Raw genomic sequence first — 15,910 nt, forward strand, 5'->3', positions numbered from 1 at the left:
GTCCCACTCGATCTTCATCACCGTGTCAGTTAGGAAGTCACGGGTTAGTATCATATCTTATCACAAGCGATGAAGCCTATGTACAACTAAATTGCACATCTATGAAGCATTTCAAGCATATCAACCATTACAATGCACTCATCATAGAAATGTGCATTTGTATGATCAATGCACTGATCATAGCAATGTGTACTGCTTTGCTCAATGCACACTCTTGGCATGCACACATAAGAATCCAAGCAATCAGTCTACACATCGTGAGCAATCCTACCAATCAGTCTAGTCATGAACACTTGGATCAGTGCATTCATGAACATTCTAGGCATGCCCACATCCTACTAATCATCGCAATGCATTTAGCAGGTGCCGCTTGGAACAATGCAAATTCTAATCGGTTAGTGCACAATCCAATCGATCCAATTTGCAAATTGGAGGAAGCAATCCCCCCCCCCCCCAGTGGAACGTGAGCGGATGGCATCAGAGGGGCTCCGGATGGGGACATGGAAGGGAAGAAAATGGCGGGGAAGTCATAATCGCCGCCCTGGTAGCGACCGATGTGCCGGCACCTGCATCTCCTATCACTACTATGGCGTGTTATAGACGGGGAAGTGACCGCCAACGAGGAAAGAAGGGGATGAAGCAAGGTGGGGTGGCGCCGACCATCAATGTGACCAAAGGGGCGATGAGAGAGTGATGTGCGAATGGAAGTCGGCGGTGAGGGAAGAGAGGAGTGGGAATAATGGCCTAGCCGAAGGCCACATCCATCTCCCGCTTGTAAATGCGTCCAGGGAGACGAACATTGTGGCTCGCACGGGCCCAACTCAGCGGAAACCACCAATTCAGGTCGTTCATCGTCAACCGATCCTGGGCTGCTTTGAGTTTTGTACTAGCAAGAAAACTTATGCAGGCCAGACTATCAAACACGCAAATATTACATCCCAAGGCCTAGGGTGATGCAGAAATTACTTCCCAACACCTGGGGTGATACGGGCTATAAACACATCACTAGTAGTTTTTTAATTCCAAAGTAAAACAATTTCAGATCTCACCGAAACATATGAAATTTTGCCTATTTTTGATTTTTAGATTTCAATTTTAATTAATTTTAACCTAATTTTAAGGGAAATGATTAGGATCACCCGACCGATAAAAACACATGTGTCTGCTGTGTCCATGGCCATTGGATCCAAAACATATTATCTAGACTAGGTTTTGCAACCGAGTCGTTGTTGCGATCTTCACCACCGCAACAACTAGTGTGTTGCGCGATCTGGATCTTGATTCCCTTGAGAGTAGCCGCCACCCGTACTCTGTTGAAAATATGAGCAATTTTCCATATTATTTTATTAATAGAAATAATAGATAAAATATGACTATCATAGTAGAGATGAAACAAGTCATGTAATCTAAAGATGAGAAAGCAAATGCCACGTGCACATATGAACTAGAAGAGAACATATGTGCTCCCTTCTGTCCCGTTTATAGGGCTCAATTCAAAAATCTCACCAACCAAGGTAGATGGTGAGTGCTGGAATACTTTTTGTAGTTTGCAAAATCACCTAATTAATGCTCTTGTTTTTCTCAAAAAATCATGTTTATCAATGCATTAATTGCAATGCATGCATTCATAAAATACATGCATTGGTCAATTTTCTCTTAATACTTGCGTGCAATGATTTAATATACCTTAGAATCTGAACATGTGATGGAAAACAACCAAATTGAGCCTTATGAAATGAAAAAATTAAAATTTTGAGATAAGCTATATAAACCGAAAAGGAGGGAGTAGAAGGCTAGAACAAGAAACACTAGAGCAAGAAACTGAGGCAAGATATTAAACAGAGAGAACACGAAGACATACGGAATAGCGGCAGAAGCACTGGTCTTGGGGTCGGTGTCCTCGCCAGCCATGTCGTCGAAGAGGTTTTCGATGTTAAGGAGGAAGCCGTCGTCGGGGAAGTGGTCGTCGGAGTCCAGGGCATCCGTGATGAAGAAGTCAGTACATGACTCAAAACGGTGGGGTTTCGGAGGCCTACTATCCCGACATGCGGTGCACGCCGCAAGCCGGGATGAGAAAGATCGTAGCAGTAGCTCAGTGCTTAGGAACTCATTTCAGGTAATATAAACCGTAATTTTGTTGTTGACCGACCTTGGAGTGGCGGCTGGGAGACAGACCACTCCCAAGCCGATTTTATCGCCGGTTCGCCCCACACCCCTCGGGAACCGAACCGGTGGAGATGCTCTTACTGGTCTAAGTTAGTACTACCTAGTCCTAAACCGGAGCCCAGCTCGTCGGCCCAAAGAAAGTCTGTGCCGCTTTGACGCAGCTGATTTGACGTGAGACAGACCGGAGCCGAAAAGCGGCAGCGGCAGCGATGGCCAAGCCCAACGTCTCCGATTGGACGTCTCGGTCTCGTGGCCTCGATCCGTGCGTGCGCCGAGACTCGTGCGACAAGCCAACGGATCCGTGGCCCGTCTCCCTCCCGCTAGCAAGAGCAAGATGCGTCCGTCGCCTTCCCCGCTATAAATAAATGAGTTCCCACCTTCTTGTTCCCGTATTTTAAGCTCAGCTAGGAGCTCTTTCACTATTCATCCCACTGTAGTGGTACTCTCAAGTCAAGTGCAAGCACGTACGTACTTGCTCGTATATAAACCTCCACCACCTGCTAGCTTCGACTCCGATGGCGGGTAACGAGGGGACGTCGCTGGCCCAGCTGATCGAGCCCACGCCGGCGCCCGAGCTCGCGCTGCTGCCGCAGCCGCAGGCGTCGGCGCAGGGGGCGACTCCCGCGAGCGCTCGGGCGAAGCCGCGGGGCCGGCCGCCCGGGTCGAGGAACAAGCCGAAGCCGCCGGTGGTGGTGGTGCGGGAGAGCGCGGGGGCGATGCGGCCGGTGGTGCTGGAGCTGGCCGCGGGCTGCGACGTGGCGGGCGCGGTGGCCGCCTTCGCGCGGCGCCGCGGGGTGGGCGTGTCCGTGCTCTGCGGCCGCGGCGCGCTCGCCGCCGTCACGCTGCGGCTGTCGACCTCGGCAGGTACCTCGCGCGCCGTCCGGTTGGATGGGCGGTTCGACGTGCTGTCGCTCTCCGGGACGGTGCTGCCGGCGGGCGCGGGCGCGGCCACAACGCCGTTCTCGGTGTCGCTCGCGGGGGCCGACGGGCAGGTGGTCGGTGGCACGCTCGCCGGGGAGATGACGCCCGCGGACGGCGGTGTCTTGCTGGTGGCCGCCACGTTCGTCACCGCTGAGGTGCACCGGCTGCCCGCGGTGGAGGCCGAGCCGGTGGTCGAAGGCGATGGCGGCCGCGGCGGTCGTCAGGAGGAGGAGAAGCGCCCACCAACATCACCCCCGCCACCTCCGCAGCAGCAGCAGCAACATGAGCAGCACGCGATGGTGGCCGCGAGCGCCGCCGACGTGGGCCACGTTGCTGCCCACGGCGGGGTTCTGGGCTGGGGCCCCGGCGGCCATCCGGGCCAGGTTGGGCACTACGCGCAGCATGCCGAGCAGATGCTCTCGCCGTGGGGCGTGTTCCCGGACTCACGCGCCGCCCCGAACCATCCTGCGAGTTCGAGTCATCACCATTACTTGTAGTATCATTACCGTCCACGTTCGTTCTCCTCTTACGTGGGGGGACGTAGATCGTTCTTGCCAACATCTTTTTGGGTCCCTTTTAATTAGTACTCCTACTCTAGTTCGTATCAGATTGTGCGAGTTGTGCGATCGAGCAGTGTATGCAAATGGTTTCTGGTAGTGCATGCAAAAGATGGCAGGTGGTTCCGAAGAAAAATGAGCATGAGAATCATTTGTTGAGCTGAATATAGAGATCGAACGCTTTGATCAGAATGGCACGTACGCAGACCCAACTGTGAAATAAAGCCATTGGACTATCCACTGGTCACATGTTGTGGCCTCGTGGGTGGAGCTGGCCGGCCTGACACGGCCTTGTGCACAATGGCTAGATGCCGTGTCTGGGAAGGAGCTAGGCATGCACGCAGTGGAGCTGCGGAGCACGATGATAAAGAGAAGATACTGCTGGCATGTGTGTGCCTGCCTGCGGCTGCACGTATTTTCCTCGGGAAGGCGCGACATTGTGGGGTTTCCGATGTAGTCCATGCATGCAGCTGCAACGCATAAATAAAAGCTGAAGCCACCATGTGGTACTAGTACGGTGCTCCTGCGGCCACACTAGCTTCAGCCTCCAGAGACTGGAGGTAGAGGGAGCAAACAAATAGCTAGCACTTTGAATCGCATTCTCGCTGCAAACATTTACCAAACCAAATAACTCAAAAGTTAAATGAAACGATTGTGACGTTCGTGGGAACTCGTTTGATACGTAATATAAAACCCAATTTCGTTGTTGAAAACAAACGTCAAGATGGCCGAGTTGGTCTAAGGCGCCAGTTTCAGGTACTGGTCCGAAAGGGCGTGGGTTCAAATCCCACTCTTGACAAATCAATTTTTTTATGCATTAAAGATGTCAGCACATTTCGGAATCACGACTATGCAATGCCGTTTTACTCTGCTCCGTATCGTTGTATCAATCTGTATACAGTGTGTACTAGATTACTAGTTTGTTTTGTTTGAACTCGAGCGTACATTGATCTCTATAAATATACGCACACGCACCTTGCACCTCACTTTCGAGGACTGAGCCGACCACGGCCGCCTCGCACTCGACTACTAGCCACCAATTTGTTTGTTAGTTGGCCGTATTAGTATTACCGATTATTGATTTTTTTTCTCATGGTAATACGTGTCTTATTTATATCATAAAAAACATTATACGAGTCATGTACGTACCGACCTGATAAAACTAAACAAATAGCAGAAAGTTAGCCTTTGCACAAAGGAACACTAGCCAAGAAGTAAAACTACGAACAAGACTGAAGACACCTCTGAGCTTGACACCAACGCCCATCACCTGCCTCTGGCATCATCACAGCAGGCACCAAAGAAAAAAATGACGGATCACCTCCACACCCGAGCTCGACGCGGCTCCATCGCTGATATGCAGCTTTGCGATCTCCAAGGTGGCTCACCATAGGCGAAATCATTACCGTTGAACGAATCAGACCGGGGCAACGCCCGGATACGCCATCGAACTCCAGATCTGGCAACCCCACACGACTAAGACTTCGGAGGAGGAAATCATATCTGCCATCCAGGTTCCACGAACCCAGCACATGATCCGCCATCTTACAGATGCCGCTGATGCAGACCACAATCTACATCCGCTCCTGAACTACCTCCCAAGCTCCGCGCCGGCGCCGGAGCAAACGCCCTCGCAATGACGGAGCCCGAGGACACATGTCCACCACGAGGATGCCGCCGCCGCCGCACCATCCTTGCTTGAATAAGCTGGATTCCAAATTCTTCCCCAACCATAGGACCGATTGCCTTGTCAGAGTAGGATCTGAAGAAACTTTATTAAGCGTGGCCATCGCCATAGCCAAAGCCAAGACGATGAACAACCTAAAAATGAAGCTACTTTGGCCTAAAACTATCCACACGCATGAATCCGGCGACCCCCTCATCACCGACGACCGAGGTCGTCGGCGAAGGAGAGCCGCCCTCCGGCGGAAGAAGCGCTCCACGTGGGAGGGCAGGCGAGATCGCCTTTCTTTCTTCGCTTCGAAGAAAGAAAACGATACGTCAATTGAAAACCTTTCCTGATCATTGATTGATATTAGAATCATAAACACTTTTATACATTTAAAAATACATAACCATCTCAACGCAACATCCACCGAGCTATAGCCCGCATGTGAGGCTGACGACCGAATCTTTGGCCGCCGTCGTATTTGCGGACGAGGTCCTCCACGTCAGCGAGGTATAAGCTAGAAGAATCAATACTAGAAAGCCTTGGCGACGAGTGCAGGCGACGAAGCATGATAAACACAGGTACTCAAGTGAATCTCTTCGAGGATCTATCACCCTTTTTTTCTGGAGAAACATAGCGTTGGAAGACTCCAGTCACATTGCACTTGTGAAGTTCGCCATTAATGATAGTGTAGTACGTCTCAGCTTGGAGCACAATTTGACGTGCTTCAGTTTCATCAGTCGGGACCTTCTTCCGGATGATATCATCTAGGTATTGATGCGTCAAAGCAGGGATCGCGGCTAGGACAACTTCAGCAGCCGGCTGGGGATTTTCCGGTTCAGTAGACTCGGCCTTGGTCTTCTTCATGTGGATGGATCCTGGAGTTTTTTAGAGCAAAAGGGCACGCAGCCCCGGTTCCATTGCAGAACAACCAAACCAGTGTGACAATCGTTTCCAAATACAGCCCGCGGAGAACAGCACACCACGCTGCCTCAGCAAAACACTCAGCTAAAAGACCCCACTCCTCCCCTGAAACGGGACCCTGGAACTGAACTAAACCAAACTAAACAGCAAATTCCCAAGTCTATTGAGACATAACGAGAAAATTAAAAAGGTACACAGGGTTTTAACTTGTACTCTCTCTTCCCATCATCAGAAGGAGAGTAACAGCATCATCATCACTCTTTTTCAGTCTCGCCCCCATGCACAGCTTGAAAGGATCAACCGGGGTCTGGCCACATCAGCATAGGAGGATCTCTGGCAAGCTTCTCGAGGTTTTTTACCATCGCAGTAACCTGGATTTTTGCATCGTTTGGGAACAGCACCTCCCATGCTGCAAGCTGCACGGCCACCTGTCTCCATAATTCCTGCATTCCAGACCACACAGAGCGATTGAAACACAGGTTATTCCTGACCTTCCAGAGAGACCACACTGCAGCGGCATGCAAAGCATTCACAACTGCATGTTTCTTATTGGAAACCCACCAGGCCGCAAGGTTCTCAATATCAGAGACCTTGCCAGCTCCTGATATGTCTCCAATACCTTTCCAGAGTTCAATCGACACTACACATTCAAAAAATAAATGCTGGCAAGATTCTGGCTCAGAGCAAAACATACAAGTCATGTCAGGGACATGTTGTCTCTTAACAAGGTTATCTCTGGTTAAGATCTTGTTATTATAAACCAGCCATAAAAAATTGAACTCTAGGGATAATTTTTAGCTTCCACACATACTGTGTGTGGACGGGGAGGACTCCGCTAAAGTTTACAATTTTGTAAAAAGATTTAACTGAATATTGACCATTTGCACTGTACTTCCAGACTGGAGTATCCTCACAATCTTTAAAGGCAATAGTACTAGCAATAGAGACAAGGTCCATCTAGTCAGACAAAAGATCACCCCCCAGACATCTCCTAAAGGTGATCTTTAGATCAACTCCATCCCAAATTTTATAAATAGAGATGTTGTGATCATTAGCCAAAGAATACAAGCCCCAAAATTGAGTGGATAGTGGCGCAGTACCAAACCACTGGTCCTCCCAAAAACGAATTTTCTTGCCATTACCCACAACCCAAGAGTACCCCATCTTAGAGGCTTTAATGGCCCATAATATACCTTTCCATAGAGGGGAAGCCCCATTACTGGAGCATGCAAAAATATTCGGCTTGCTAGTGTTGTACTTGCCATCAATAATAAGTTTCCAGATCTTATTATCTCCAGAGAAGTACCTTTTAGCCCAAGAAGCAAGGAGGCATAAATTCCTATCAGCAATATTAGTAATACCAAGACCACCATATTCCTTCTTGAGGGCAAAAGTCCCCCAAGAAGTAAGATGATATTTATGGTGGCCTTCATAATCATCCCAAAAGCAATTAGCTAGCTGCGAGTTAATAAGAGTGGTTGCCCATTTTGGGAGTTTAATCACCCGCATCAAATAAGCAGGGATGCTAGCCAGATTAGATTGGACTAGTACACGCCTCTTACCTATGGATAAGAGGCGTCCCCTCCACCCTGAGGCTTTCTTAAGAATCTTATCTACCAGGGGTTGTAGGTCTTCTCTCTTCAATTTAGCATAATGAAGAGGGGCACCTAAATATTTAATAGGGAAAGCACCTAATCTACACCCCAAAGTTTGAGCAAAAAGCTGGGCCTCATCCCTATCTACATTGATAGGAACCAAGTCACATTTGTGGAAGTTAATTCTCATACCAGACATTTGCTCAAAACATGATAATAGCCATTTTAAATTTTTGGCATGATCTAAATTCTTACTCATGAAAAGCAAAGTGTCATCTGCATACTGCATACTGATGACCCCAAAAGGTTTTGTGTTTGGGAAAACACCAGAAATCAAATTACACCTGGCTGCTCTGACTAACATTCTAGTGAATGCATCAACAACCACATTGAAAAGTAAAGGGGAAATGGGATCACCCTGTTTCACCCCTTTACCTGCAATGAAAAGTCACTATTGGTGTCATTAACTCTGACACCAACAGACCCATTTAATATTAGAGATTTAAATCTATCAATCCATTTAATGCTAAAGCCTCTACTGGATAAAACCTCAAAAAGAAAATCTCTATTTATCATATCATATGCTTTCTCATAGTCAAGTTTGAAAACAAAACCAGAAAGTTTAGAGGAGGCCAAAGAGTGCACAATCTCGTGTGCAGCAACAATGCTCTCCATAATGAACCTCCCCTTCATGAAGGCAGTTTGGTTTTGTAGAATAATGTCATCACACACTGGACCAAACCTATCTGTACAACATTTAGAAAAGATTTTAAAACTACAATTAGTCATGGCAAGAGGTCTAAATCTTTCCAGTCTAACAACATTAGGTTCTTTAGGGACCAATGTGAGAAGGGAGAAATTAAGCCTATGTAAATCTAGCTCTCCTTTCTCCCAGTCTGCAAAAAGAGAAAGCAAATCTGGCTTAATCAGGTCCCAAAAGTGCTGATAAAATAAAAAGGAAAAGCCATCTGGGCCTGGGGCCCCTTTAGCATAAGAGCCAAAGACAGCAGCCTTGATTTCTTCCTCAGAAAAGGGAGCATCAAGCTTCTCATTATGAGCCCTGGAAACTACCCCATCCTCTCCCCAAAAACCTTCTTTGAGGTGAATATTAAGTTTGGGGGTAAAGCCAAACAACTTTTTATAAAACTGAACAGTAAGGTCAAGTATACCTTTGGGGTCTTCAACAGGTCCATCCTCTCCTTCCAGCATTGCTATCTGTTTTTTTCCTTCTCTTTTGGTTTGCAACAGCTTGGAAGTATCCTGTGTTTAGCTCCCCCTCCAGCACTTCTCTCTCTCTAGATCTCTGTCTGGCCTTAATTTCTTCCCTCCTCCATATGTCCTACAACTCACCTGAAATGTTTTTCATTCTTTTTTTAGAAGCAGGGGATAAAGGTTGAGTTTCAGCCATAATATCCAAACAGTTATATTCAGCAACCAAGGTTTGTTTCTGCCTATTCTTGGTAGCTTCTATATTAACACTCCAGCCCTTAAGGACTTTCCTCATCAATCTAGTTTTAACTGCCAAATATCAATGGCTTTAGTATGCAGACATTTAGTGTTCCAGGTTTTATGAATCAGTTCATCAAAACCCTCCACACCAATCCACCATTTTTCAAATCTAAACATCCTATGCTTAGCAGCAGGAATACCACCAGAATCCAACAACAAAGGAGTATGGTCACTAGCAACCCTGGGTAGAGCCTTAAGATGTACTGCAGGGAACATAGCTTCCCAATCAGTAGTTACAAAAACTCTGTCCAGGGTCGCCATGATCATATCCTCCTGATTGTTACCCCAAGTAAACCTCCTACCAATATTTCTAATCTCTATCAGACTGAATTTATTTATCCAGTCATTGAACAAATCAGCCCAGTGGTGATTAATAGCACCAGTGGATTTCTCAGCAGCATTTCTAATGAGATTAAAATCACCACCTATAATGGTAGGACCATCCCATCCATCTGCTACACTGTGTAATTCATTAATAAAATCAAGCTTACCCTCATCATAAGCAGAGCCATAAACAGAGATAAGTCTCCACTCTTTATTGTTATTTCTGCATCTGAGAAGACAAGAAACACAAAAACTATGGATGTCACAAGATAAAATCTCAAATGTGTCATCCTTAATGCCTATTAGGATGCCTCCAGCTGTATCAACTGCAGGCAGCCATTTCCAAAAGTACCCATTTCTGGAATCTAAGGTTTCCAGTTGTGACAAAGTAAAATCATTTTTCTTTGTTACAGAAATACAAATAAAATCAGGGCAATGTGCTTTAATAAGCTCTTGCACCCTCAAGTTCTTATGAGGCCCATTCAGGCCCCTAGCATTCCAAAATAGACCTATCATTTATCAGGGAAATGAATTTTCCTCCTAGACCTACTCCCTTTTTTGTTGCTCACCTCAATCCATGAGTGATCAGCCTCCTGTATCTCACTAATGTGAGTACTAGAAGAGGGAAAATCAAATTTAAATCAGGGTTTTCACCTTGAGCAAATTCTTCCCCACTAACATCAATGTTAGGGGGAAGAAACATGTCAGGGTTGTCCTGATGGAATCTATCTAGCCTAACATCTTCTTGCTGCTTAATGATATCAATGTTGCAAGTAATTTGAGTGTGATCCTCACCAAGGACCACTCCAACTTTATCAGCTCTATCAGCAAGCACATCATTATCTAAGCAACTAAAAGAATTCTTAAAACCAGGGTTTTTTTACCTCTAGGTACTTCCAGATTTTGGATTTGCTTCAGTTCTTGAGCTTTCTTCAGACTGTGGATTCCACTTCTCTAGATCCTGGCACTAACTCTTGTAGCAATGACAGGGCCCCACTTGCACTTGGCATTTGGAGGAAGCTTCAAGATCTTGTCTTCTTTTCCTTTACTATCCACTGCCTCATCAAATTGAGCCAGCAAAGGTCCAGACATGTTCACAGCAGGTCTCTTCTTAGCTACATCCAGATAGCTTTTGGCAGGTGGAGCACCTTGTTCTTTATTAGCAGAAGTTTTCTCCAGCTCATTTGTAGGAGCAGGAGTAACATGGACCGCAGCAGTCCTTGTGCCTCTTGTTGTGGGGGTGGGTCTAATAGCAAGTGCAGGTGTCTTCCCTCTCTCCTGTCCTCCCCTCATTTCTTCACCCAGAAGGTCATCATCCTCAATTTCTTCCTCCTCCTCTTTGTCCTGTTCTGCTTGATCATCATCTCCAGGATCACTGGGTCATGTGGTGAGGTCATGAGAGCATCATCCTCCACTTTGAAGGTCAACAGGAATAACACAGAATTCAAACATTCTGTCCTCAGGGATTTTTGTAGGATCTCTCACAGCAACTTGGACCCTTACTTTCTCATAGAAACTCCTGAAAATGCCATGCCAGTCAACATTCAGCAAGAAACCCAAAGAGGATGTTATCTGAGCAATTACATTCCAAGAACACCACTTTGGTGGTAGCCCTCCAATTTCAATCCAGATTTCCTGCAGACTGTCATAGGCTGGGAGCTCTCCATTCCAGTCTCTAAACAGAATGGTTACCCCCTTTTTCTTGAGATTAATGGATGGATATTCAACCAAGTCCTGGATCTTTTTGTTGGGTGGAAACCTGACCAGGTACTGCTTCTCATCATAGGCTCTAATTTCCCAGGGCCAGTTTGTCTTCCACATTTCAGCAAAGCATCTCTCCAGTTCCTTGGCACTTATCTCACCCTCCTGAACAAAAACCAGACCAACATTACCAAAGTTAAGCCAATCCACATCACTCTTCTCCCCAGTCTCAATATGGTAGAACCCTAGGCCACTGTTTGCACTACCCAAGTACTGGCTGAAAGGGTATGTTTTGTACCAAGTAGGGCAAACGTCCATACGGTGACCAGTGTTTCTGCAAATGAAACATAGTTTTGGAACAGAGCACATCCCCACGAAGTGGCCAGGCAAACCGCAGTTGTAGCATATAGCACCAACATACTTGGGATCAATACGGAAAGGCTCACCTGTTTCTGAACCTTGATATGTCTCTTCATTTTTCTTCTGTTCAGTCTTACCAGCAAGCTTCTTTTGCTTCTTCTTACCTTTGCCAGCACCAACCTGCCCACTGCTACCTGCCTGACTCCCACTGCTTTGCATTGGAGCATGGAAAGTTGTGGGATGGCCTGCAGTCGGGGGGATAAACTGATACAGAAACCGTGGCTGTGGCATCCATGGACCAACTGGAGCAAAGTGTGGGTTCCATCCCCCGTACTAGGGGTACATCTGGGTCCCTTGATTCATCATCGGTGGAACCGCAGCCAAGGGAACAATTGGGGGCTTTGCATAGATAGAGACAGGAGGACTAGATCGAACGGGAGTCACCTGGCGAACTGGAGGAGGCGGATGAACAACCGGTTCAGCATCCGGCGCTGTGGGGGGGATCACTCGCCCACTTTCATTCCTCCCTCTTCCTGCACTGTATCTTCCCCCTCTGGATCCTTGTTGCCCTCCTGGGCCTGCCATCCTTCTCACGATTGACGCGTAAGGCACTCTCCCTTCACGCCTCCCCCAAAAATCCCTTGAAAACTTGAAAATCTTCGGAGCTGGTAACCAATCAGACCGCCCTACAGGATGACAGTCATCTGCCGAGAACACTCCTGACTGGAACAGATCCTTCCGCACCCAAACCAGATTGGAGAAATCCCTCGGCGGCGGCGGCGAGCCCTAGCTGAGTTGTATTTATCCCCTCTCGCTGCCCACCGCACAGGCGGGTTTTGAGAATGCGTCTTCTCCTTATGACCCACTTTTCCGATCCCCCCATCTCTGATCACTGGGCCTCGCACGCAAGGGTCACTGGCAGGTGGGGTCCTCCTCCACGCGCCTCTGGTCGGAGAGCGCGACAGTGGCGACGGGGAGGGTGGCCGGCTTCGCCAGCGAGCAGCACCATGAATTAGCACTCCCTCACTGAATGTCGGAATCTCCATGGATCCAACGGAAAACGAATCAACCGGAGGCTCAGACTCACCGCCAATGGACGAAGATCTCATGCTATATCTCTGAACAACGCCCATCTCCTGCGCTGGACGCGAGAACAGGATTCCGCCTCGCGGGCTGCCCAATTGAGAATTAGCTCCGCCGTCAGGCTCCCGAGCGCGAAAATCCTCTCACTCCTCCTCGTTGGCGCGCGACATCGCACGAATCGCCAGACTGCGCCGAGCATCGGTGACGGCCCTTGCTGCTCTCGCCGCCTCCCTCTCCAATCTGCCGAGCTCCGCTATCAATCCCGCTATCTCCAGATCTGACGCACCTACTCCGGTCGCGCTCATCTTCTCGCAGCACACCCGCGCATCGGGGAGACGCCTGGATTACCCAACCCAGCCCCTCCGCCTACTTGCTCCCAGAGCGGGATGGTGCACCAGATCGGCAGACCACCCTCAACGATCCGTCATGAAGCGGCGAGGCGTAGCAGCGCTGAATCCGCAGCGGCGAGGGTGCGAGCGGCGACGAGGGCGCGAGCTGCGGCAAGGGAGCGCTGTGCGGCGAGGAAACTAGCGGCGGCGAGGGGGCGAGCTGCGGCGAGGGTGCGAGCGGTGGCATGGAGCGGTGGAGCCGGCTCTCGATTATCCTGGAGTTGCTCCAAGAAGACGTAAGGCAGGATTTATTCGCTGCTACAGTCAATTTTTTCAAGGGTATCCGGTCATGATCACGGCGAAAGTGGTGAAGTTCCAGGCCTTCGAAGTGAATCTCGAGCTTGCGCACAGCCTCACGATATGCGATCATGGTCGGGTCCTTTGCGTCATAGTCCTTTATGACCTATTGCATCACCAGATCTGAGTCTCCATGACACAGCAGCCGGCTAATACCGAGTGATGCGGCAATTCGCAAGTTGTGCAGCAATGTTTTGTACTCGACAACATTTGTTGAACACCGTGAAGTGGATTTGAAGTTTGTAGTTGAGCCTGTCACATTTGATAGAGATGAGAACGACGCTAACCCCCGAGCTTGCGAGCATCTTGGAGGCGTTGAAATACATAATCCAATGCTCAGACTCCACCTTGGTCGGCAGGGACTGGGTTTCAGTTCACTCGATGATGAAATCAGCTAGCTAGAGCTTCAAACTTGATGGCTTAGGCGACTCATAGATGATTTCGTGAGCTGCCAGATCGATGACCCATTTCCCGCTCGGCCGGTAGCGTCCCTATTGCCGACGATATCTGACAAGGGGCACTGCTGACCAGAATGACCGAGTGATCTTGGAAGTAGTGAATCAGCTTTTCTGGATGGCATGAATACGTCATGGACTGCACTCGCTTCGTATGTGGTTTATGCTACAACGAGCGGAGGTCCAACCACTGTTCAAGGCGGTGTGTACACGGTTGAAGCAAGTGGCTATGGAGGTTTTTACCCAACAGGGGTGACAGCATAACCTCCGGATCGACCCCTCTCACCTTTCGACATAGGCACAGTGTCGGTCTATAGGACTCTACTATTGCCGATTTGTCGGTTTTTGTTTTCTTTTGGTTGTCAGACTTTTGGTGTTTGGCTGTGTGTATTCTAGTTATGCGGAGGCCGGGTGTTCCCATAATGCTTTGTATCCACTTGATGCTACATTTTAAGTTAATAAAATCGCCCTTTATCGAAAAATGAATACGTCATGGACGAGCTTCTGGTAGTGAGGATATCGTTGCTTGAACTCGGTGGTGACCTTACTTACGCACTAAACAAGTCGCTGGACCTTCTGCACTCGGTGGCCTCCCTCAACATTTTTTTTGAGGGGACCACCCTCAACAATTTTTTTAGGGGACCACCCTCAACAATTAACAGCGGGGACATGTACTAATTTTATGTTAGTACATCTGTTAGTATAGTCCATTTCCATTATTAAAGAGATAGAGAGTCCAATTCTCTAAATCTTACAACGCCCACAACTGAATGGTCCAAGCCCAAGATGATGGTACGTATGCGGCCCGAGTTCTCTGAAATAACTTCTGGCTATTGACATCAGATTTTGGCATGGTCAAAAACATAATTAAGATTGCCTCAAATGGTAAAGTGCTCAAAGTGGGAAAGTTCTATATCGTCAAAAGGTGAAACTTTGGTATTTGGGCCATAGCCATCCGATCTCATCTCTAAGGCAGAAGTTGTGTTCGAAGTACTGAGATTTTATATTCAGAACACTATTCGGCTAATTACGCCCCCAAGAAGGCATCATATGGAAGAATGATCTACACGAATTGTCTTCGTCTCGTCGAGGCAATCGATTTTGATATATAAATCATCTCAATCCGAGTTCGTATGCAAAAGTTAGAGATAATTCACTGCAGACCGAATCTAAACAGAAATATGACGCGAGGTACCACACACCCTGTCTAATGGGTCGCGTGAGTTATTCGGCCTTTGCCGGCTGAATGAAGCTTGCCGGGGTGAAAGCTTGCCGGTGTGAAAGCTTGCTGGGGTGAAAACCTTGCCGGGGTGAAAACCTTGCGGGGGTGAAAACCTTGCCGGTGTGAAAGCTTGCCGGGGTGGAAACCTTGCCGGTGTGGAAAGCTTGACGGGGTGAAAGCTTACCGGGGTGAAAACCTTGCCGTGGTGGAAAGCTTGCCGGGGTGAAATCTTGCCGGCGTGGAAAGCTTGCCGGAAAGGTGGAAGCTGTCAAAGTCAATCCGACCAGAAGTTGGAGATGGGCTCGAAAGAATATTCAAATGATCTCAGATGGAAAAGTGTTCTACAGAGAAGTTGTGCGTATCGTCGAAGCGGTCAACTTTTCTTTAGGAGTCATGATCATCTCAGATAGTATACAGCCTGCGGAGTTGCTGCAAGACTCGGACAGCCAAGAAAACTGTATGACCAAATCCGACTGGAAGTTAAAGATGGCCTCGTAAAGTAATGAAGATGACCTTATTTGAAAAAATGATCAATAGGAGAGTTGTTCGTCTCATCGAGGCGCACAAATTTGGTATTTTGATCTTCTCAATCGGAGGTCATATGCAAATTCCACGACCTGTGGAAGGAGCAAGACAGAAATTTGGGCCAGATTCGGGCTGAATCCAAGTTGGACTGGAACTAGAACTGTAGGACGTGAATTGATATAATTTTCTTGTAAGGAAAGCCTAGATGAATCC

The 15,910-nt window shown here is 48.1% G+C and overlaps 1 protein-coding gene and 1 non-coding gene across 2 annotated transcripts; both read left to right on the forward strand.

Annotated features, from left to right (window-relative positions):
* The first annotated feature begins 2,434 nt into the window (after nt 1–2,434).
* Nucleotides 2,435–3,780, forward strand: LOC109769341 (AT-hook motif nuclear-localized protein 28-like). The gene has a single exon (XM_020328092.4). The coding sequence runs from the start codon at nt 2,682–2,684 to the stop codon at nt 3,582–3,584; it is 903 nt and encodes a 300-aa protein (XP_020183681.1). The 5' UTR covers nt 2,435–2,681; the 3' UTR covers nt 3,585–3,780.
* Nucleotides 3,781–4,362: 582 nt separating this feature from the next.
* TRNAL-CAG (transfer RNA leucine (anticodon CAG)) lies at nt 4,363–4,443 on the forward strand. The gene has a single exon. It is a non-coding gene; the product is annotated as a tRNA-Leu (tRNA).
* Nucleotides 4,444–15,910: the final 11,467 nt, after the last annotated feature.

This window comes from Aegilops tauschii, chromosome 3 (genome assembly GCF_002575655.3).
Source record: "Aegilops tauschii subsp. strangulata cultivar AL8/78 chromosome 3, Aet v6.0, whole genome shotgun sequence".
Lineage (NCBI taxonomy): Eukaryota > Viridiplantae > Streptophyta > Magnoliopsida > Poales > Poaceae > Aegilops > Aegilops tauschii.